We start from the raw sequence: 22,502 nt of genomic DNA, 5'->3' as shown, positions 1-22,502 counted from the left end.
GAATATTCCCTCGTAAAATAAATCGTTTATGTGTCTAGTTCTCTTATTGAGTAGACTAACACTCAGCTCAAAGTACTTTTACACCCAAACAGCACTGAAAAACACTGAACAACAAGTCCCAATGATCGTATCCAAATTCTCTTTATTGTCACTTATATCTCCCATAATTTTCCCTGGGAGAAAATGGTCTTTGATCAAGATTTTTGTCTAAGGTAATCAGATTCATCCTTCTTGTAGAATTTGTTAGAAAAGGTAAAACGAGATTATAAGAATTAACATGAACAATGAATATGATCCAAAAAAATTCCACGAGAGCAGAACGCACTTGAAAGGAAAAGAACCAGAAGGCATTGATCATCTGTGGTTTTCTTCTCATTTTAAGACACTCAGGCGCCGGAAAGCTCTGCAGGCAGCTCACAATTAATTACGATAATAATTTATGAGATATTAGTCATTTACGAATTCCTTTGCTTTCTTATGTTTTTTAAGTTATAAATGTCATTTAACGAGTTGTTGGAAGGGATACGAGTTTAATGAAGAAATAGTTTAAATTTAATGCCCTTTTAATGAGCGCTGCTCCTGACAGTGCCAACATTAGATGAGGTCTCAATAATAAGAAAGCCACGCGAACACAGCCTGGGGCAAGCAAATATCTACAAGAACAATCAAGACAGTTTGACTTATTTATACAAACACTACAAACACATACTAAAGTAATCCGGAAAATGAGGTAGGCTGCTAATAGGCACTGCCAATGGAGGTGTTGATTAGAATGATTTTCTACTTAGCTCTGTCATTAATAGAAGTTTGTCAGGCACACTGGTTTAGTATACGGCTATACTGAAGAGGATTGTATTACAAATAGGTTGTAACTATGTAACTGCATACATGAATTAATCACAATTAACCCCTGGAGAATGCTAGCGGAGTCTGGAGCAGATATTTTGGGCCTTGTGATGCAAGTTGTCGTCTTTTGAAAGATTTTCTGTTTTGTGCCTCAATCTAATCTTTTAATTTTTACTTGCATGTATTCTCTGTAATTAACGTACGAATGTATCAAGGCTTTTTTAAGCGAAACAGAAAAACTTTATGAATGTAATGTAATTATAAAAGTAAAAAAATAATAAAAAAAAGAAAAAGAAAATTTATGTCCATATTATGTGTTTCTCGAAAAAAAAAATCATTCTGTTATCGTTAAGTTGTACTTTGGGAACTTTCCCAGAGAGGGCGGAGTTGTCGGGTAATTTTAAGAGTTCTCAGCATGGACGTTTTCCAGGACAGTTCTTCGATGGCAGAGTCAACATCATACGAAATATGAATGAACTGTTGATGGGAGTCAAGCTGTTGAGAGGGTGACAGGAAACGTAAAAATCATGTTAGCTTTGCATGTAATGGTGATAACAATGGGTTGACAGGCCTACACAACTCCTATCCACGTGTCATAGCCGCTTTGAGAGTTTTGCTCGAACTAGTATATCTTTGAGGATCTGCCCCTTTTGTATTGTACGATAGGGGGATCTTTGAATATTTCGCTAAGCAATAATCCTGTTTTTAGGAGGACATTTCACCAGAGTAGAGCCGTTAGAGGTCATAGGTCTGCGTGGTTTCCGCTGCTATCCGCGTGTAATTTGTTGAGTTTGACACCTCTGTTTTTGGCCACGTGCTATTTTTTTAGCTCATTTGATTGCAAGATATGTTTTAAGCTCTCTAAATATTAGCTCTGGAGGGACAAAGTTTGAAATATTCCGTGAGCATGTTGGTTACTTGCATTTTGTATTATTTCGCCGGGCCCGGCTGTTTGATTTACTGTTGCAAGTTATGCTGCTTGTTATCACGGGTGTCATATTTATCTTTGTCCGGCTTCGCCAGAGATAGCTGTAGCTTTCCTTGTTGAAAGCTATGAGTCTGTCTTAGAGAGACGTTCTTATGCTTCTTGCATCATTTTTCATCGAGCTTTTTGTCCTTCCAGTTTGTTCGTTCTGGAACTGCAAAAGTAGGTGTTCAGGCGCAAGTCTGTGGACCGTTTAGCGTGTTGCTTATGATATTGTGTGGTTTTGTTCAGGCAAAAGCTCTGAATTTAGGAGTTCTTCCTATGATTGTTCATCCAGCTCCACGTTGTGGTTGTCATTGCTTTTATTTGCGATGTTGTCAGGTTTTCTGGAGACTGTTAATAGTCCCTCTTTTGTTAGGAGGCTCGTAGCCTTGTAGATCAGGCAAGACCGCGGTTTCGATCCTTCTGGATCTCATCAGTTGCCGATAGAATGGAGTGGTAGAGACCAATACTCGGTAACACTCCGCACCTGGCATATTTTTTTGGTATTATATACTCGTTCGGCGGATCGAGAATTCTTGATTGTGATTGGTAGTTTTGCCACTAGCGAATGGTGGGCATAAAGTATTCGATCCTATTGTACACAGCTTGACACTGTGTTTTCTATGATGGCTATAACGCTTATTTTCTCCAGCACGTGTGATTTGAATTGAAGGATAAAGCGTAAGACAGTTATGCGTTGCATTTATACGGCATATCTCCAAGTTTTGGAGGGCTGCGTAGAGTATTTTGCACGCATTTCGTATGTTTATCCTTTGTTTTTAGTGTAGCTAATGTACACCTTGGACTCACATGCTGTGATTGGATTAAGTTTGTACTCGCACGTGATAGGACGGGGCCTGCCTGATAAAAATCAACAGTGATAACAATGGGTTGACAGGCCTACACAACTCCTATCCACGTGTCATAGCCGCTTTGAGAGTTTTGCTCGAACTAGTATATCTTTGAGGATCTGCCCCTTTTGTATTGTACGATAGGGGGATCTTTGAATATTTCGCTAAGCAATAATCCTGTTTTTAGGAGGACATTTCACCAGAGTAGAGCCGTTAGAGGTCATAGGTCTGCGTGGTTTCCGCTGCTATCCGCGTGTAATTTGTTGAGTTTGACACCTCTGTTTTTGGCCACGTGCTATTTTTTTAGCTCATTTGATTGCAAGATATGTTTTAAGCTCTCTAAATATTAGCTCTGGAGGGACAAAGTTTGAAATATTCCGTGAGCATGTTGGTTACTTGCATTTTGTATTATTTCGCCGGGCCCGGCTGTTTGATTTACTGTTGCAAGTTATGCTGCTTGTTATCACGGGTGTCATATTTATCTTTGTCCGGCTTCGCCAGAGATAGCTGTAGCTTTCCTTGTTGAAAGCTATGAGTCTGTCTTAGAGAGACGTTCTTATGCTTCTTGCATCATTTTTCATCGAGCTTTTTGTCCTTCCAGTTTGTTCGTTCTGGAACTGCAAAAGTAGGTGTTCAGGCGCAAGTCTGTGGACCGTTTAGCGTGTTGCTTATGATATTGTGTGGTTTTGTTCAGGCAAAAGCTCTGAATTTAGGAGTTCTTCCTATGATTGTTCATCCAGCTCCACGTTGTGGTTGTCATTGCTTTTATTTGCGATGTTGTCAGGTTTTCTGGAGACTGTTAATAGTCCCTCTTTTGTTAGGAGGCTCGTAGCCTTGTAGATCAGGCAAGACCGCGGTTTCGATCCTTCTGGATCTCATCAGTTGCCGATAGAATGGAGTGGTAGAGACCAATACTCGGTAACACTCCGCACCTGGCATATTTTTTTGGTATTATATACTCGTTCGGCGGATCGAGAATTCTTGATTGTGATTGGTAGTTTTGCCACTAGCGAATGGTGGGCATAAAGTATTCGATCCTATTGTACACAGCTTGACACTGTGTTTTCTATGATGGCTATAACGCTTATTTTCTCCAGCACGTGTGATTTAAAACTTGGGGTTATATTTGCAATAACCTCAATCAATTATCGCGAGCAGGGATCGGAAATCATGGCGAGGTTCAAAGAAAAATACGAAAAAGTGGAAGGAGCCTGTCATGGGTCCTGTGTTTGGGGAGAGCTCTTTCTCTCAAGGCCCCTCCCATGTGGGATTATGGGTTAAGTCTTAAGTCTCATCCCAGTTTTCTCTCTTCCCTAAGCCTGGTGAGTTGTTTGTTACGTAAGCAAATAATAAAATACAGTTAAGAATATAACACAAACAGCGGTGATGAACATTGTATTCCAACGCATTTTTTAAAACGCATTTTTTTTACGTTGCCAAACAAAACGAAGACTCCATGACAAAAAAAAACATAACATTTCAAGGCCCTCGCTAAACGTGACCATTCATTAGCCCTTGCTGATCATGTGAAAACTACTAGTCACAACATAAAATGGGATCATTTTGATATTCTAGCGTCCGGCAAAACTGACTTTCATTGCAAAATTGAAGAGACTCTGTTCATTCAAGAGCTAAAGCTTTCCCATAATGTCAATGTCAGTAGTGAGGAGTTATTGCTTTATTAGCTGTTTCTCCTCATGATGTCTAGACAGGTTAACGTACTGCCATAGGAAGATCATTTTTCTCAGTCTAGGTTCCGGACCTCTGATTTTTACGATATATATATATATAGTTTTAAAAAAATTGTAACGGTCACTTTTGAAAATGTATGCAGACTAGCATACGAAACGTCAAGTTCTGTATTAAAATGCGTTGGAATATAATGTTTATCACCGCTGTTTGTGTAAGATTCTTAATCAAGCTACGATGGCCTAAGAACAAGTTTATAAAATACAGTTATTTAGCGCTCGCTCAATGAAGAAATTACCCCATGCATTTGTTTTAGTTTATCTATCACGCCCATCTTTTTAATCTTTTATTAACAGTTTTCAAACATCGGTTTCTGAGTCCATTAATACGTTGTGTTTCGACTCTTCTCAAAATTTGCAAAAATATACAGATAGTAAATAAAAATAAATTTATTAATAAGAACCAAGAAAAAACCTCCTGAAGAATCATCTTCCGTACCATTACCTACACTGCAGTCTAAAGTCATTCTAGAATTAAAACGTCATATGAAAGTACATTTTAGGCTTTGTTTACTTTGTTTGTCTAAAATACGAACAGGCAAAGAAAGTTACGCCACATGCACAGGGTAATCATTATGAGGTCAAGGTCTGTCGGAGTTCCATTGTATTCAAGTAGACACTTCCCAATAACATCGAATTACACTAAACCCACTCTCTTGCTTGCCAATTAAAACGAATCTCTCGCAATATTCTTCAATTTATCAGCAGTTAGATAATAACTCATCAACTTTATTGAGGCTAACTCGAGATAAGAATACTTTTTCAGAGCTATACATTAGCTGTTGGTAGATGAAAGAAGAACTTTCTCCTTGATGCCCTTAGCAAAATATGTTGAGAAATTAGAATTTGATCGCGTTCGGAGATTAATTAAAGCGTGATGAGAATTAGCATCTGTCAATTAACCTTGAGTGTCTCTTCAACCTTTTTTTTTGCGATTTTATTTTCTTTTTGTTGCGCAACATCTTATCACGTATTTCGTTTTTAGATTGCGGAAATTTTGGTCACAATAGAATATAACCAGTGTATAACTGTATGTGCCAGATCGGAAACTGGAAAATCGTAAATGCGATAGTTTAAGTATTTACAAATAACAGTATTTACAAAACAGCAATTGGACGTAGTTTATTGAAAATGCGTGTGTCTGCAGACTCAACAGCCCGAAGCGTTTCCCATTCTGTTAATTGCTTTCTCGCCTTGGAAATGTAAACAAACGGGTCGTTTTCGTTAGCAGTATAAACTCTGGTGGATGGCTGAAAGAGCAAAGCGAGGTCATCGGATTCTGAATCGAATTTTAAATTCCTGGAAAATCTTCTGTGAGCTGTATAATAGAAAATAATTAAGAGCGGTTGATGAACAAAAACTAGACTCACACATTTCTATAACGATTTGCTGTTTTATTTTAACTTTTAAATAATTCAGCGGAAAACAAGAGGTACAAAGACGGCTCGAAATCGATTTAAAAATAAAGTAAAACCCGAAGATTGGCTCCGAATTAATTCTTTAGTAAAATAAAGTTTGAAAGTCATGCGTATTCAGAAGTTATAGGTCAGATCGTTTTGCAATAGTTGCGAAAATCATAAGGGACAATTTCCAAACCGAGAAATCATAAATTAGAAGGAATTTGAACGAACTTTTGTATCTTGAAAAGAAATTCACGGGATACATAGTTAAAAATAGTCTTCAATGAGTAGGAGAAAATTCTCGCGAAACAGATATTCATCAAATGTAATTTGCCGCATAAACTACTCAATGATGCATTTGTGGACTGTGAATTTACATCATAAAATAGTCAACAACACTACAGAAGCAAGCGAAAGAGTTTATTTGTTTGATACAGATTTTAACACGAAATCTAGGCAAGTGCTAACTGGGAAAATGAATGGGTTTCTAGCAGTAAACAAATGCGTAGAAACAAATGAGAGGACTGAAGAGTCTATCGGTTCGGCAATTAAAATCAGCTCATCTTGCTCGCAAGAGTCATAATAAATGACAAAAAAAATCTCCCACACTGGATAGCGTCATGAATATTTAATTTTTGCCGTGGCAGATGTCTACACTGCTTCGCTGCTGATCAATGAATGTTCTAGAGGAGGATTATGGTCGTGCTGTCTAGTTCGATTTGATGATATTATAGGCGAAGTACAAGGCTGGAATGAAACGTATAATTTTGTAGAAGTGTCTGCGCTGCAACTTGGAGTAAACATGATTTCGATGGCAGCTAATGCCTTCGAAGGCTTCGACCAAACGACGCAAAAACGGAGTTTGATCACAAGGGTAAGTTTTTGAAGGTATCTCGTTTTATTTATAGTTTAGTTCCAAAATAAGAACGCAGTGAATGATTATAAACAACGACCGCACGATTCGAAATATTTCGTGAAAACACTTAACGTTTAAGATGATACTGCGTTTTAAAACGATCTCGACATATTGACTTCGAATAAAAAAGCCGCTAAACAGAGTTCATTCACATGTCACCTACTGCGACAAAATGCTGCATAGAAAATAAAAAATACATGGCCTGCGCATAGAAGCAATTCAACGAGTGAACCGGAACTATCCGTGAGCAAACAAATCTGTCTTGGAGACGAAATAATTTTTTTTGAACATGGAAAGGAATAAAATATCAAATAAACTATGGCTTGTTAAAGGTCTAGAAAATAAGCGCGTTATTTTTTGAGTTTGAAATGACATCGGGAGCTGGCCGGCAAATAAACTAATGAGATATATATACTTAAATATATGCCGAAGCAGACTTGTAGCTTAAGAATATTTACTTGTAATTTGTTTCCTGGCAAGAACAACTTTAGCGTGCGAACATCTTTAACTGAACAAGTGCATTATCGAGAAATTGTTACAATACTTCACTAAGTCGGCAAGAAAACTGAAATTAAAAAGAGTGTACGTGTGTGGAAATTGACATGCGCCATCAAATTATGTCACACCATAACACAGCAACGTTTTTGTACAAAATTATCGAAGCCAAAAAGCGCATGAGATTGATTCAAAAGTCGAATACTTTAAAAAAAAATGACATTTTTTACTTTCTAGTTACCAAAGAAATGAGCTTTTGGCAGATCAAGCATTGTTTCGAGTCCGAATGTGGTCGGCCAGCTTCCTTATTTATCAAAGCAAAATAACAATTCACAAATAAAATTCGTCTGAAGCGCGCAATTCAGTTTCTTGGCCTAACTCATTATTGCCCTGCGTACTTTATTCACTACATGTAAAACATTTTTTTTCCACATTTTGCAGTTATATACATTTGTAAGGCTGTCGTCGTACCTCGCTTACGACGAACAATACAATATTCAAAATGGACGGTGAAATGTTGTAGTTTACAATGTTTGACAAAGGATAGGCTTTTGCGGTTCTGTTAATCTATTTTGCGAATTGTATAGCTGAAAAGCTATGCTTTAGAGTGATAGAACTTTAATAAAGATGGCTGTAAATTTTACCGTTTGATTCAAAAATGCTTCAGGCAAATGAGGTTTTTGAAGATTGACTCGGAGAACAAACTGAAGAACATTTCTCAATCTGAATCTCAATTTGGAAAGGGATCACATTTTCGTCTTTAGCAACGCGAGGGTAAGATGAACCTATGTTTTAGTCACGTTCTTAAAGGAATACAAAGGCTGCTGTCACGTTGTACAAGTCAGGCGGAAACTATAAAAGAGAAACCATTCGCTCACTCACCGACTTAAATTTTTCATTATAAGCCGCCTGCTTCCAGCTGTGAATTTTCCCAATTACCAACCGAGGCAGAAGACAATTTCGTTGTATTTGCATTTTTGAGCCAGAGACGAGGTAAATAATGTTAAGATCGAAAGAGAAACGCAAGCAGTTTTGGTTTAAACTAATTCAGGCAGGTGTTTCAGTCAATAGCGGCGATATGCATTTCTTGCAGTCGATTACGACAATGTTTTTTATCTGAAAAGCGCTCCAAAAGTTAGTCAAAAAAGACGGCACTAGCAACATGTTTTATGATCCTACTGGAATGTTTGCCTTAGCGACAGATGGAATAAATTCGTTATAGCCACAGGGGGGTCGGGTTGAGGAGATCAACGTATTTTAAGATGCCAGTAAGAAAAGGATTAAGATTCAAGCACTAGAACTGCTAAATGTCAGAGAAAAAGCCTGTTTGAACTACGATATAAATTCTGTTAGGCCAAGGATTCGCATTTCATGATATTCTGCTACCTTATCACAGTCCAATTTAATGTTAAAAGTTTTCTTCGTGGAATCCATTCCTTTTATGTTAAAGCTATGTCGTCATAAAAAACAGAAGATCAAATTAGGGAAGTTAAAACCTGCCGCTGGGCTACTTATGCATTTTCATGAAAACCACACAAGAAATCGACAAAAATTGACGCGTGTGTAATTTAAGTGAGCATGAGCGACGAGGAGTTTAGAGTTTTAGGGAAGCACAGAATACAGGTAAGTCAATTTTGCCGTAAAAGAGTCGCGTTCTGTGAGTCACAATGCTTCGTTCAGCGTAACTTATTGAGATTTTGTTTCCTGTGTCAGCCACAAAACAAAGCAATTGGCGCCCAATGGCTCAAGAAGACATCTCCTTCTTTGTAATTGCGCGCTGAAATTATCAGTCGTCCACGCATACACCTTACAGGAATTTTTTCTCGGGGATTTGAAATTGGGTAAGTCCTCCAAGGAAGACTTATTTCCCAAGAACAACGCTAAATTTTGACTTCATATTTCCCGAATGACGTCTGTCTGAAGACATTTTGTGGGGGGGTTTCTATATTTCCTTTTTCATAGCTTCAGTTGTGTGTATTAGTTTGTCATAACCACAACTTTATTTAATTTAATTCAGTTAGCTCGAAGCGCTATTTTCACAATTAGAAAATTGCAGCTCCGAGTTACATTTAATTTAGGCTGATAAAGTGCAAATAAGGAAATCGTCGCTTTTTGAATTCTATGAATACTTGGTCCATTATGAAAATATTATCGGTAGCGAAGTAAATAAGTGACTAATCTCGAGATTTTTTCATTCAACACAGTCTTTTGCCTCCTGAATTGAGCAGATCTTGATTAACATGCTCTTGATTTCATTCCGAATTTAGAATATGATAATTTTTCTGTTAATCTCCAGCCAGCGAATACAGTGCGGATTTTATTGTAATCATCTTCTTTGCCTTGAGACTAAATCTGTCTACGAAGTCCGTTTCATTCTACGTCGTTTTCAGTGTGTCTTTGAATATTATACATCAATACCTTAATGTAATGGACGATCGCAAACTTTGTGCTAATCTTCAATTTAGGATCTTTCTCAGAGATACCTGTATGCAACAAGTTGTTTGAAACTTACTTTCTCGTTTTTATACCAACGTGGTATAATTGACACATATAAGTTATACATCGACCTAAAACAAAAATTATCGCGTTCTGTAACTGTGTTTAATTCCTGGTGTGTTTAAGCTCGATCAATGCAGCTATCACAGCGAGGACGATGAAATATTTTGTTAATGGCTGTACCCCCTCATCGAAAGAAACTGTCCAAATACACTATCTTTAGTAAAGTACGTTAGATGTAAAACCACTCAATAAACCACTAAGATTAACTTAACTTCAGACCCACTCGAACTAATTCAGTGACTCGGCGTGTGACTACGAAAAGTAATTGTTCTGGCGCAAAAAGATGACACTTCTAGGAAGATCTTGCACAACAACTTATTCATAATTAAAAAGAAGAAACTTGAACCCTTTCTCGTACTTATGTAATCAAATATCTTCAAGAAGTATCGATAAGAAAAGATAACACTATAATTAACGAGTTCATCTATTGAAAATACTGACTTTCAACAGTCACCCCACGATATAGCCTGGTTACAAAGTCCTGGAAAACCTGGCTTAATAATTATCCCGTAACTTTTTTTTAAGCAGGCTTTAATTCCCTGATAACATTAACATTTTCCTCAGTGCTTAGCCTCTTGACTGCCTATACGACGTATACTCAGTACGTCAAGATATGGCGTACTGAGTACGTCAAAACTTTAATAGATTTAGTCAAACTCCCGCCACACTAAAAACAACTTTTATCGGCACCTGATATTCGTAGGAGGTTTTTCGAGACACTGCTAACTTCCCATTCCTGTGACGTCATATGGATATCAAACTACGTCAACCTCAGCGAAATTAACTGAATTGAAAAGACACTTTAATAACCTTTCAGAAACTGTGTACATGTTTGTAGATTAAATGAAAAAGCTTATGGCATTTGAAGTTTTTTTTACTGGACACCCATTTGTGTAGCACGCAGCGCACACGATGGTCTGGCACTAAAGGAATCAGTTGCTTCTTGTTATCAATTTTACCATCTACTACCTACTTCTTCTACATTTTCAAAGGGCAAAGACAAGCTCATAAATCTTCAAACATTAAAAAAAGAAAAATTAATTTCAACTAATACAGAAGATATAAAGCTATTTGGAACTAATAGTATTAATTTAATTTTGGTTTACCAAACTTGGTTTGAACTTTTCATAAATTAATCTTATTAAAAGTATAATGAAAACGAACTCCTCCGAACAAACCGGAAATAAACCAAAGAATTCCGAAGAAACCCGACGAAATCCGAAGTTTTCTACATTATTATGAGTAACGGTCAGGGATCAACAAATGAAATGCGACGAACTCTCTGTTGTTTTTGTTCGCGTGGGTTATTGTAATTCTCATCCTCACATGAGATTTTGCTGTCTTGCTGTTAACACAAACCGGCTTCAGTAATGGACGTGGATTTTGTAGCAGGAATTCACAAATTTATCGGCCAGGCCACCTTTACAACTCAGGCTGCGTTTCGCTCCAGCATTTCTTCGAAGGTATTTCCCATTGCATTGTTTTGTTTAAGATTAATGTTTTGATATTTGCGACACTAACCGTTTATCAAAATCTCAGTCTAATTATATGTAATACGGGAAATTTTCGGTCCGTGAGTTTAGCTGAACCGTTTAAAACTGACAGTATTTTTCTCAGATTAGTGGAGCCTTATAAAATTTAGTCCTTGATTTGAAATCTTTGAAACATTCTGCGAAGAAGGAAAATTGCCTATGCTTGGAAATAATTATGAATTCAAAAACATATACGAACGATTTTAGTCGTCTCCAAAACTGATGTTTGAGTAAAAGTTTGACCAGAGAACAACTTCTCAGTCATTCACAAAAAAAAAAATCTGGAAACTAGCAGCGTAAAACTTCAATTATCAATTTATATGAGAAAGGTAAGAAGAAAAACACGCCGGTAAAATTGCTCTGAAGAACAATGAGCGAAATTTTGACCTAGTTAGAAAGTGTTATCAACTTTAATATATTTAAGTAACTTCAGCGTTCACAAGTTACCAGCGAAATTTTGTTCAACATGCATTCAAATGAAATATTATTGTCCGAGATAACTGAATTGCAAACCGCTTCTTAAGTTGCAGATTGTAGCATGCCCCTGTTCCTAGGTATAGACACATCATAGTAAGATTTCTCTGACAGATTTGTAGTTAAAGAAAGAGCTTTGGTCTTCTTTTGAAAGTTTAAGCTTTTAATCAAATAATCGACCTCATTTGGGTAATTCAATTCATTAAAAATAATTTCACATCATTAATACAACACTCGTTGAAAAGAAAATCACACGATTACAATAATAGGTCGGTTTTCTGTTTACTTTCTACAAATTTTAAAAAACAGACACATCCAATTTCTATGGTTAAGGAAAACCAATGATCAATTAGGTTACAAGAATTCTCTTTTATTTTCTTTCCGGTATTTCATAATAAAAACAATAGATAGCTCCATAATTATATTTAGCATGCCACGGTTACTGCCTATGCTATTTACTTTTGCAATTTACTTCATACATAAAGCAGGTAGCGAGCTTATTCATTTAAAATATCACTTCCATTTTTATCGCAACGTCTGGAAAAACAGCGCAAATACTTGATATGAACAAATCCGGCTCGGCATGCCAAGTTAATTCATCTTGTAATTAAATAAAAGAATTGTGCGCCGACTAAGTGACGTAAGTAAGAAACTACTGATGAATAATTTTGACAAGTGTTTTATTTTGTTGTTATTTCTATTGAAAGCTCTATGTCTCAGTCTGTTGTGATTAGCAACTTATAGCAGCAAACTGTTAATCGTTAATTGCGAACTAATTAGTTACCTTTATATATATGGTCTCTGGGTTTCTTAATTTTCCTCATTTGGAAGAAAGTTTACAGCACGATGGTGAAGCCGTTTTAAGAACGAATCCATCACAAGTTAGAATAACAAGCGGACAAAACTTTGTACCGAGATTATTTACATTGTATCGCAAACTTCTGTGCCACTGTTTTCGGTATTCTCTTAAAAGAAATTTTGGCATAAAATTTTGAAAACAAATTGTGAAGTTCATATGAAACACTTGAAAGTATTGGTGAAATGAAACTGATGATCAAATTTTACCCATGATTGCACAATTTCTCTGAACTTTGAAATTTATTCTCTCGAATTCCCATGGAAAATTGTTTTTGGTGTTATTTCAGGCAACTATTTATATCTTTAGCTTTTAGAAGTTGCAAAAAGGACTGTAATACTTCAAGTTATTCTGGTACAAGGTTTTTGCCCATTAAAAACCGAAATTGCTCGATTGCCTATCGGATTTGGTATTAAAAAGCAGAATAAAATCGTGAGAGTCCTAGGAATGAGTTCACTTCGTTTAAATTAAAGTTTAAAATACTCGAAGAAACAGCGCATGCGCGAAACATTCATTAAGTCGAAATATTTCTGGGAACAGAAAAAAAATGTTATCTGACATGTATTCTACCAGCTAAACAGGCAACAAGCGAAACGCCAAGCCACGCTCAAAATTTCAAAGCAATTTTCTTTGTACTGGTGAATTTTCAAGTTCAAGTTCAGGACAAAGTAAACTTTGTTTATGGCAGTTTCTAGTGAGCCAATCGTTGGTGAAAAACGTGAAACTGGGACATTAATCTTTCATATGAAACAGTTTCACGTATTTTTCTTCATGAAATTCGCGGAATGAATGGAATAAGTTGACCAAATTAGAAAAAAAATGTCGTGATGTCTACACGGATTCTTATCTCGGACTTTCGCCAAAGTGGTGCGACTTTTAATAACTTCAAGATAACATATCTCCACTCTTATTGAGTCTATTTATTTCATTTAGCAATCTGCCTTATCACGCGAGGCAATAAATGTTGCTACTTTTGACTAAAAAAGTCAAGCTCTATTTCATACTTCGATAACTCTTCAACAAGTGGCATACATTTACTGAGAAATTGTGTCAGAGATTATAAGCCTCTTAAAATCACAACGATTTTTTTACGGCTGACATTTCCTGTCGGTGTCAAGGCCTATCCGGCACGGGTTAAAAATCTGTCAATTATCGCTAATAGTATAGCAAACCAAAATATTCCTTGTTCTGGAATATACTAAGAAAAAAAAGTGATATCGTGCTTCGCATGTTTGAAAACCGAGACAACAATAAAAACCGCTCACTACGCGCCGTTTTGTATTACATTCTGAAGCTTATACCGGACCGGTAGCGTCTTATTAAAAGCTTTACAATTTTACGTCGAGGGAAAGGTCTCAAGAATTCAAATATACAACAAACTTATCGAGTTGATATTGGAAAAAGAAGAACTGCAAACGAGCTTTATAGCGTCAAAACCTAAGCGGGTCAACGAAAGCTCGAAATATGACGGAGAAAGATTAGAAACGTACAGCTTCAAAGAGAATATCCATTTTATACACTTTTGAGTTGTTTTAAAATTAGCTTCATATGGTCCAATGATCTATGGCCGACTCAACACGTTTTAGTAATTATACCTTAGCACTCTTCAACAAGAAGCCATTAGTCGGTGCTGTAAATTTTCATTGGCCACAGTTGGTTTGGATTGCTCTTGACTTCTTCAAAGAATTAATTCAATTAAACGCGTCGTGTACTTACCCAAGCTAAACGGGCCTTTCTGCATTGATGTTTTTTCGACAAAAAGGAAAACATGCATGAATTAAGCATTGGCAAGACTTCGCTCCCCAACCATGACACGTGCTTCCTGTCTTCCGTTGAAAAAAGGAGCTTTTAACTTCTCGACCAACCGTGTTTTCACGTTACTTGAAAACGACGGAAGCGAAAGCAGTGTTACTCTTCAACATTTCGGAGAAAGTACTTCAGAACCATCATTAGCGCGAGCAAAATCGGCCGGAAGAAGGGAGCAGGTACGTAAACTCCCTTTTCTTTTATTTCATATAAATTTTTGCTCTAGTGCAAAGCTATTACGAACGACGATCGATGGAATATTTTTCATTTAAAGCAGACAACTACGTCGGTGCTTCAACACGTGAAAATATTCCAATTTCACCTTGAATTCGTATTTACATTCGCTCTTGTGGTCGAATATATTTTTTAGGAGGTGAAAATGTTTCATGAATCACTATGAATCGACAAGGGGCTGCAATTTGTCAGTTATGAAAGTTTTATGACTTTTGTTTCCTAATTGTTTTCTCTCGAAATGAATTGTTATTATCATAATGTTTTGATCTATCTATGTTCTTTGAAGATTTCATCATCAATTTTGTTAGCTTTTCTAATTTATTCATAATTCCACAGTTTTTAAGCTAGTGTGGGCTGATGCCAGGCTTTTTCGAGTTCCAAGTTTGCCTAGAACAGCTCTTTATAATCCTCTTATAGATCTCATATGGTTCAAAACGTGCTTGCACTTGAGGTTTTTCTCACAATGTTAGTGTGCAACTTCATCTTCGCGTCGAGAGGAAAACCAGACTTTCTAAACTACAATTTGAATTTTCACCTATTGGAAAATTGTCTGTTTTCTCGAAAATGCACGAAAATGCACGAAAATGATCCCAGGCCTGAAACTGGTAGCACAAATTTCAGGATTATGAAAAGTATACTTATCTTACTTTAGTTATGTAAACTCAGGGTAGAATAAATGCTTCTTTCTTGGCATATTAAATGAGAGGCTTTTTATTGGATTTTCATCCAATCGGGAAGTTTCACTTTTATTATTTACCAACCTAGACATGTGGAGTGAAAGCGATTGATCGCTTGGTTTTACATTTTAACTGGTGAAAGAAAAAAATGGCCGACGCTTTGATTCAGTCTTGCAGCATTCGCTTTTTACTCGCGTTTGCAAGTGATCTTTTTACCCGGTTTCCGAGCGGAATTGAAAAAACGAAATATTTCAACTGCGTGGGGAGATAACTCGTATGCAATGCTGAGAACGCCTACGTGAAGTTGAGCCACAGACATTCGAGAGAAAAGTGTTTTGTAATAGTTGTGGCTTGATCAATTAGCACCGGTTAATCATTTTATCTCTTCGCAATGTAACTGATATAATCGCTTTGCTTATATTAATGAAAATTTCGCTTCTCTGATCATGAGCGATGTACATGTATGTATGATGGCACACAGCAGAAAACGCAGCCTTAAAATCGGAGCAAAGCGCTTGTACTCCCCTGATGAGGCAGGTATCAATAAGCGTGGCCTGTTTCTAATTTTGCGAGGTTTGATGTCATGCGCGCTTATTGGGGCCATCGTCTTCCCTTGCGGAAGACGATGTAGATTTTAATATATGATATTGCGTTCCAGAATCAAAATTGTCTTGTTGTTTGAGAATCCTACTCTCATCCTCTTCTGTTTCTCTTCCCATTTTCTGCGAAACGGTTGAAGAAGATCGCAATCACAAGCTTGTGCGTGGCTTCTGCTGTCTCATGATTACTATTGACACGTTTCTGTTCTTCTCTTTGTTCCTGTTAAGGGATCGATGAGTTCATCCAGCGAGATCTCGTTTCCACCTTATGAAGTCGTCCCTGCCACTCGACCCATTATTGTAATGGGCCCTTCGCTCCGAGGATACGAGGTATGTAAACCGAGGAACGACGAAAACTGACGATAAATGTGCGAGTAGACATGTACTGCATATCAACCATTGACATAGTGAAAAATCACATTTAGCTGTGACGTTCCTTTCCTCATATGCTTAGTTCGAGTCTAGAGGAACATTCGATGTCGCATAGGAGTGATTCACTCCTGCAGTGTAAGCGGAAAAAAGATGGACACCATTGCATTGAAGGGTTCGGTTATAATAGGTGATCTTAAACAACTTCTTTTCTGTTGATTTTTTCAGGTCACTGATCTCATGCACAGAGCTTTGTACAACTTTTTAAAGAAGAGGTTTACTGGAAAGTACGTTGTTTCTTTTTTAGCCGAATTTTTTTTATGATAACAGTTCAGGATAAGGTCTATAGTTTGAATCTAATTCAGACTGGCAAAATCTTCCAACAACGGAATGTTGTATTTTTAATTAAAATTTTAAGAATTATATACGTGTTCTACTAGCGCAGCACATTCGTTACTGGGTTGGGACAGTGATACACAATTCCCACACAAAATCACACGTGATTTGCCACAGGGATGACCCCAACACCAAGTGACAACTGACTGTGTATGTTACCTTTGCGGAGGTGTGGTGCTCTCATGGCTAGTGCGCTCGCCTCCGGACCGAGCTGTTCATCAGGTTCGAGCCCTAGCTGAGGACATTGTGTTGTGTTCTTGGGCGAGGGGCAACCCTGCGATGGACTAACATCTCGTCCAAGAGAAGTAGAAATATTCCTAGTCGCTTCATACAACTGAAACCGCTTATCGTATGTTAACTTTACCACAATATACTTTCAAAGTGAGTTGCTAGGAAAGCTGACCAAACTGCTTGCTGGGTAACAACCTTAATCGATTAACATTCCATCTAATCATAGCACGCCTGGTTGTTTAATGCTCCAGGGAAAGCATATTCAAGCCGCGGTGCTGTGTAATGGCGTACAATTTGCTTGCATACAAATAGAAATATCATGTTTAGCATCCTTAACACCGTGTGTGTCTCAACAGGATATCAGTTTACAGAACACACGCGGATATTGGGCTGTCAAAACGATCAAAAAACAATCCCACAGAGAAGGAAAGATTTAACATCACCAAGACCGGAGGGCCACGGATGACAGGTAAGAAAACAGTAAGACCATGTTCGCTCAAGCTGGGTTGTGACTCTATATTACAACAAGACAATATAAGACAGGCAGATGATTTAGTTTACACAAATTATGTAGCCCAGATTACTTATTTATAATTTTTTCAAAAAAAAAAAAAAAACTCATATTATCATGTATGTTCATAATACTTCTCTTATAATCATATTCAGAATACGTAACTAATGCTTGTTAGCAGCTTTTTTAAATATAGTTTTTAATTTTTTGTGAACAATGTTGTTTAACTGTAACTTATGCATACTAATCATACAATTGTTGCAGTTTAAACAACTCGTTAACAAGGCATTTGATAAAATTCGACAGCTGAGGTGCAAAAAGAAGTTGAGCGAATCTACGAACTTACCAAGGGTCTCAACATGGTCGTTATTGACTGTGACGTCATCAACCACCCATCCCAGCTTATGGACTGCTCTTTGGCACCCATCGCTGTGTACATCAAAATGGAGCCGCAAATTCTTGAAAAATTAGTGAAACTGCGTGGCTCTAAACGGAAAAATTTAGGAGCTCAGGTTGTAGCCGCTCAGAAACTTGCACAGTGCAACGAGGTGAGAAATATAATTTAAAGGAGTCACCTCACGCTTTGCGTATCTTAAAACTTCCAGGCTAAATCTTTCAAGTTTGCCGTTTGTAATCCGTAGTAAATCTTTGCCATCCTTGACCATCCTTGTTCCTTCATGGTTTATTATTGTCTTTTTGGCGTTTTTCCGTTTTTCTATCTTAGGAAACTACTATTTTCAGTTTTCCTTAAATTTAAAGGCGATTTTGCACGAGGCCAAAAGAACTTAAAGTACCACGACTGAGCTCCTTTAAGTCAAAGGTCTTAACAGGCGATTCTGACAAAAATAACCAGTCTTAAAAAGTCGAAGTTTGTTCCTAACGAATGGTTTAAATGATTGCAAAACATCGATTTTGATAACCTTAGCTTGATATTATTGAAGCAGATATATTTTTTTCATATCCCTTGTATTTTGAAACAGATTTACATTATGTATATTCCTCGTATATTCTTGATCACGTAGAGACCTGTTTTGTGCCATATTTTGTCTACGTTTTCTTACCTTGCCCCTTCTTTGCTGAGTTTGTATCTATTGCTGAAATTAGAAGTTTCTTTTTGTGTAGCTGATCTGAATCAACTCCTTACATACCAGGATGATACTTGCAATATAAACCTCTTCTGATAACTATTCCCCCAGTGTTTTTTAGACTATCTTTATTACTTTCTTGTTTTTTACTTTATTATTATTATTTGTATTAGTATAGGTAATCATACGGTTTCGAGTTCAATTTAGAATTAATTTACACGAGTGAGTTTTTCAAAAAGCTGAAATTGCACCAGCCGCTTCGGCAAGTGTAATTTCAGCTTTTTGAAAACTCACAAGTGCAAATTAACTCCAAATTGAACGAGAAAACCGTATGATTACTTATTAATAATATAAACATGAAAAAATTCGCGCGGAGGAAGTGCCGGAAGATCTTTCTTGAAGCCATTTTTTCATCTACAACGCAGTTCATATATGAATTATTTCATATAAACTTCACATCAGAGAAAACTTTTTTCAAAGTGTCAGCACAAAATTTTCGTCATCATTTTACGTGATATCAATTTCTCAGAAACGTTCCTATTGTCTTTCAGTCAATCATAATCCAGAATTGCGATGTGTAATTTGCACTGGTGTTACACTTTTTGCACTAATGTTACACTTTTTACACTGGTGTTACACTTGAACTGCACTGCTCTTAGCCAATCAGAATCGAGTAATTTTTTCGTGTGTATTATTATTATCATTTGTATTATTATTATTAATATTAATATTATTATTATTTTCCGTATATACGAACAAAATAGTAGCTAGAAATAGCTGTTGTTTAATGTACAATGTAAAGTTAGGTTATCACTAATATTTTATTTCAATACTTCAACTCAGGAAATGTTTGATCTAATTCTTGATGAAGCCATCTTTGAGGACGCCTGCGAGCACTTGGGTGAGTTTTTAGATCAGTATTGGAGGGATCTTCACCCGAGTGACAATGAAGATGGGGCCGCACCCTTATCTGAGAAGATGCCTCTGCTCCAAGGACCTTCCAGGGTTCCTGCCCTCAAGGTACCAAAATCCATAGTTTCAAATCTATATTATTTCAGCAAGCATTGTAACGAGATTTGTAAACGTTTTTCCTAAATCTCGGGTAGAAAAAATGAATGTGAACTTCGTTACATGCAGCCAAGAGAGTGCAAAAACATTCAAGTGACCATGCACAGAATAAATAGTATACTGAGTCCTTAGCTAGGTCCAGGTCAAACCTCGAACTTCAGATGAGACGATCCGAACTAAACCGAGCGAATCAAGTTCATGATAAGTTCGACGTTTGACATAACAGAGTTCGTCCGATGAATTTAGATTAACCAACACGTTCTATTCGTCTGCTAAATTAGTATAATGTTCGACGTTTGACCGCAACGGTCAAGCTTTACCCGTTTGGATCGACTCAAATTGCAATTTAGTTCGTCTCATGCGAAGTTCGACGTTTGACCTGGGCCTTAAACTTAACTCTAGTCTCAAAACACCAAGCGAAGAACTATCTTGAAATTGCGAACAGTCAAAACCTCATTCCTCCAAACTCACCAAGTTATTGTTTTGACCAAATTTAAATTTCATAAAGTTTCCGACAAAGCGCATTTCCTTCTACTTTCGAATTCTAGTCAATCGGTGTCACATGTGATATCCTCCTAGTGATGGTAAAATAACATGTGTTCACTACAGGCTCCATTGACCAGTCAGAATGCCACCGGAGCGAAGCAAGGTGTTCAACAGCAAGGCTCTCCAGTGAAAAGTCCTCAGCAGCAGGCTGGGCAGAGGTCAACACAACATGGAAGCAGTCACAGAAAAATGGCTGTGACTGGGAATGCGCCTGACTTCGGTAAGAAACTCCATGAAGCATTCCAGAGCTCACAGTCTTACCAAGCAGAACCTGCATATCAATCTGGTTACAATTCAGAAGCACAGTATCACCAACATCAGCACCAGAATCAGAATCAACAGCAGTATTATCCCCAGGAGGAACATTACGGGCAGGAGCAAAATTACGGCTCAGAAGGGTATGGGCATCAGCAGGGTTACACATCTGAGCCCTATCATCAGGGGTACTCCCAGCAGTATGGTCAAGATAGCCAATATGGCTATGGACAATATGGACAGGACCCCAATCAGGGGTACTCCCACGGGTACGCGAATGAAAACCAGTACCCCGACGCTTACTACGACAGAGATCCAAACGTGGGATACCAACAGCACTACAATCACGACATGGAGAGTCCCTATCAGCAACGGCAGGACTGGTACGAAGATTCTAGCAGCTACTATGGGAGGGAGGGGTACTACCAGTGAATTGCATTGTGAATCATGAACAGTGTCAGTGGATCACTGATGCACTTTCAATTTTGACATTAAATTTTACATTTGATAGCTACTAATTTATTTGCATACAATGTGTCTTTGTTCGAATTTGGAGACCGTAATTGTACAATAGAAAAGAATTTCTTCAATTTGCACCTTTTGTATTTATTTTGGAATGATTCGTTTTTCAATCATGCAAAGTGCATGCAACATAGGATTGTCAAATGTCAAAATACAGCTTAGAAATAATGCGTTTATAGAGTCAGAGTCACTGACTCGCCAATCAATCGTATGCGCTCGTTAAGTAGCGAATTAATAAGCCTGCCGAATGATACGGCTAACTAGAAAAACCAAACAACACCTGTTTGGGTTTGGTATGTAAGATCCTCCGCCAGACCTGATAGCTGGACGGATCCGTGCATCAAACATTGCATCATGATAACGCTTTATCAACTGATCAAAACCTTCGCACAAAATACTGAATTTCTTTTCCTTACGATATGGAGGAGTTTTACAGTAACTTTTAGAAATAAAGGCAAGTTAGTTAAATAACAGGGCCGTTTAAGCTACACAACGAATTTGTAGAACGGTTTTCAATAGTAGGGCAATGTTTTATTTGTTCACTTGTAGCACTTTGTTATGTATTCTAGCAATCAATTCAAAGCATTTACGCACGTCGGGTTTTCCCGCGCTTGGCACTGGGTGCATGTTTCAGATACGACTGCTGATTGGCTTATTGTATTGTTTGTGTTTGCTCTGATTGGCCAATTAAGATGGCTTTGATTACGGTTTTACGAGAGTTGGTTATCAGAAAGCCGCTCCATTAACTTTGCTATAACAGACTGCTGTTAAGCGGGTCGTGCTGCGAATATTTAGTATACGTATAGGATCAATGTCATCTGGGAATTTTGTAACTGCATGAACTGTTGTTAATAGTTTTCTCGATGCAACAGATTACAAAGCTGCCTAGCTTCTCTGTTGCCGCCTCGGGGATGAAGAGACTCTGGAATTCAATAACACTTTTTGGGAACCGATTGGGTCGATTGTTTGAACGAACGTTTAAGAAAAGTTATCGTCTACTAAGTTTGAAGCAATAGTCGCACCTGTTCTGGAATCACGTCTAAATGCAGTTAACGTGGACAGCGGTGCATTCACTTTGAGATCATTACTACCTTGTCATAGGTAGGAAGTGCAGTTAAACGCACATGTACAATGCTTGGCCCTCTAGTTTGGAAAATTTATAGTAGAACGGGTTCTAATATGAAGAAGCGACGAAATATACAACGCTTGCTGAAATATTGCCTTCTAATCAAATCTGTCGAATGCATTTGTGGAATAAAATTTTGTATTTCGAAGATGATTGAAATGACCAGTTATTGACTATCCTCCCCCTACCCCACCCGCACGCAATCTTTTGATTGTGATAAAAACACTTTGTGACTGAAGACAAAAAAAAAAAAACAGCGAAGGGTGGGGGAGAGGGGGTTAAGTGGGGGTGGGGGTTAAGAGGGGTAAGGGGGTTGGGGTATCAAAAAAGTTGAGTTTGCCCCGTGTCGAAGCATCAACCGTCTGAGGACCTTTCACCTTGAACTACCTTCTAGAAAGTCTTTCGGCACAATCTCTCAGTACGCGCTAACCTG

The 22,502-nt window shown here is 37.5% G+C and overlaps 1 protein-coding gene across 2 annotated transcripts; it reads left to right on the top strand.

The window, feature by feature from the left end:
• The first annotated feature begins 8,213 nt into the window (after positions 1–8,213).
• Positions 8,214–22,217, top strand: LOC110042891 (uncharacterized). Of its 2 annotated transcripts, none has more exons than XM_089288870.1 (7): positions 8,214–8,846; positions 16,189–16,290; positions 16,558–16,616; positions 17,313–17,425; positions 17,774–18,015; positions 19,396–19,572; positions 20,230–22,217. In XM_089288870.1, exons 1-7 carry the CDS (start codon positions 8,802–8,804, stop codon positions 20,851–20,853), a joined length of 1,362 nt encoding a protein of 453 aa, XP_089144996.1. In that variant the 5' UTR covers positions 8,214–8,801; the 3' UTR covers positions 20,854–22,217. The 2 variants fall into 2 exon arrangements, with proteins under 2 accessions (XP_089144996.1, XP_089144995.1); XM_089288869.1 differs by lacking the exon at positions 8,214–8,846 and adding an exon at positions 14,331–14,629.
• Positions 22,218–22,502: the final 285 nt, after the last annotated feature.

Source organism: Orbicella faveolata, unplaced genomic scaffold (genome assembly GCF_042242905.1).
Source record: "Orbicella faveolata isolate gen_17 unplaced genomic scaffold, um_ofav_v1 contig_2, whole genome shotgun sequence".
In the NCBI taxonomy this organism is placed as follows: domain Eukaryota; kingdom Metazoa; phylum Cnidaria; class Anthozoa; order Scleractinia; family Merulinidae; genus Orbicella; species Orbicella faveolata.
This window is presented reverse-complemented; position numbering and strand designations above follow the sequence as displayed.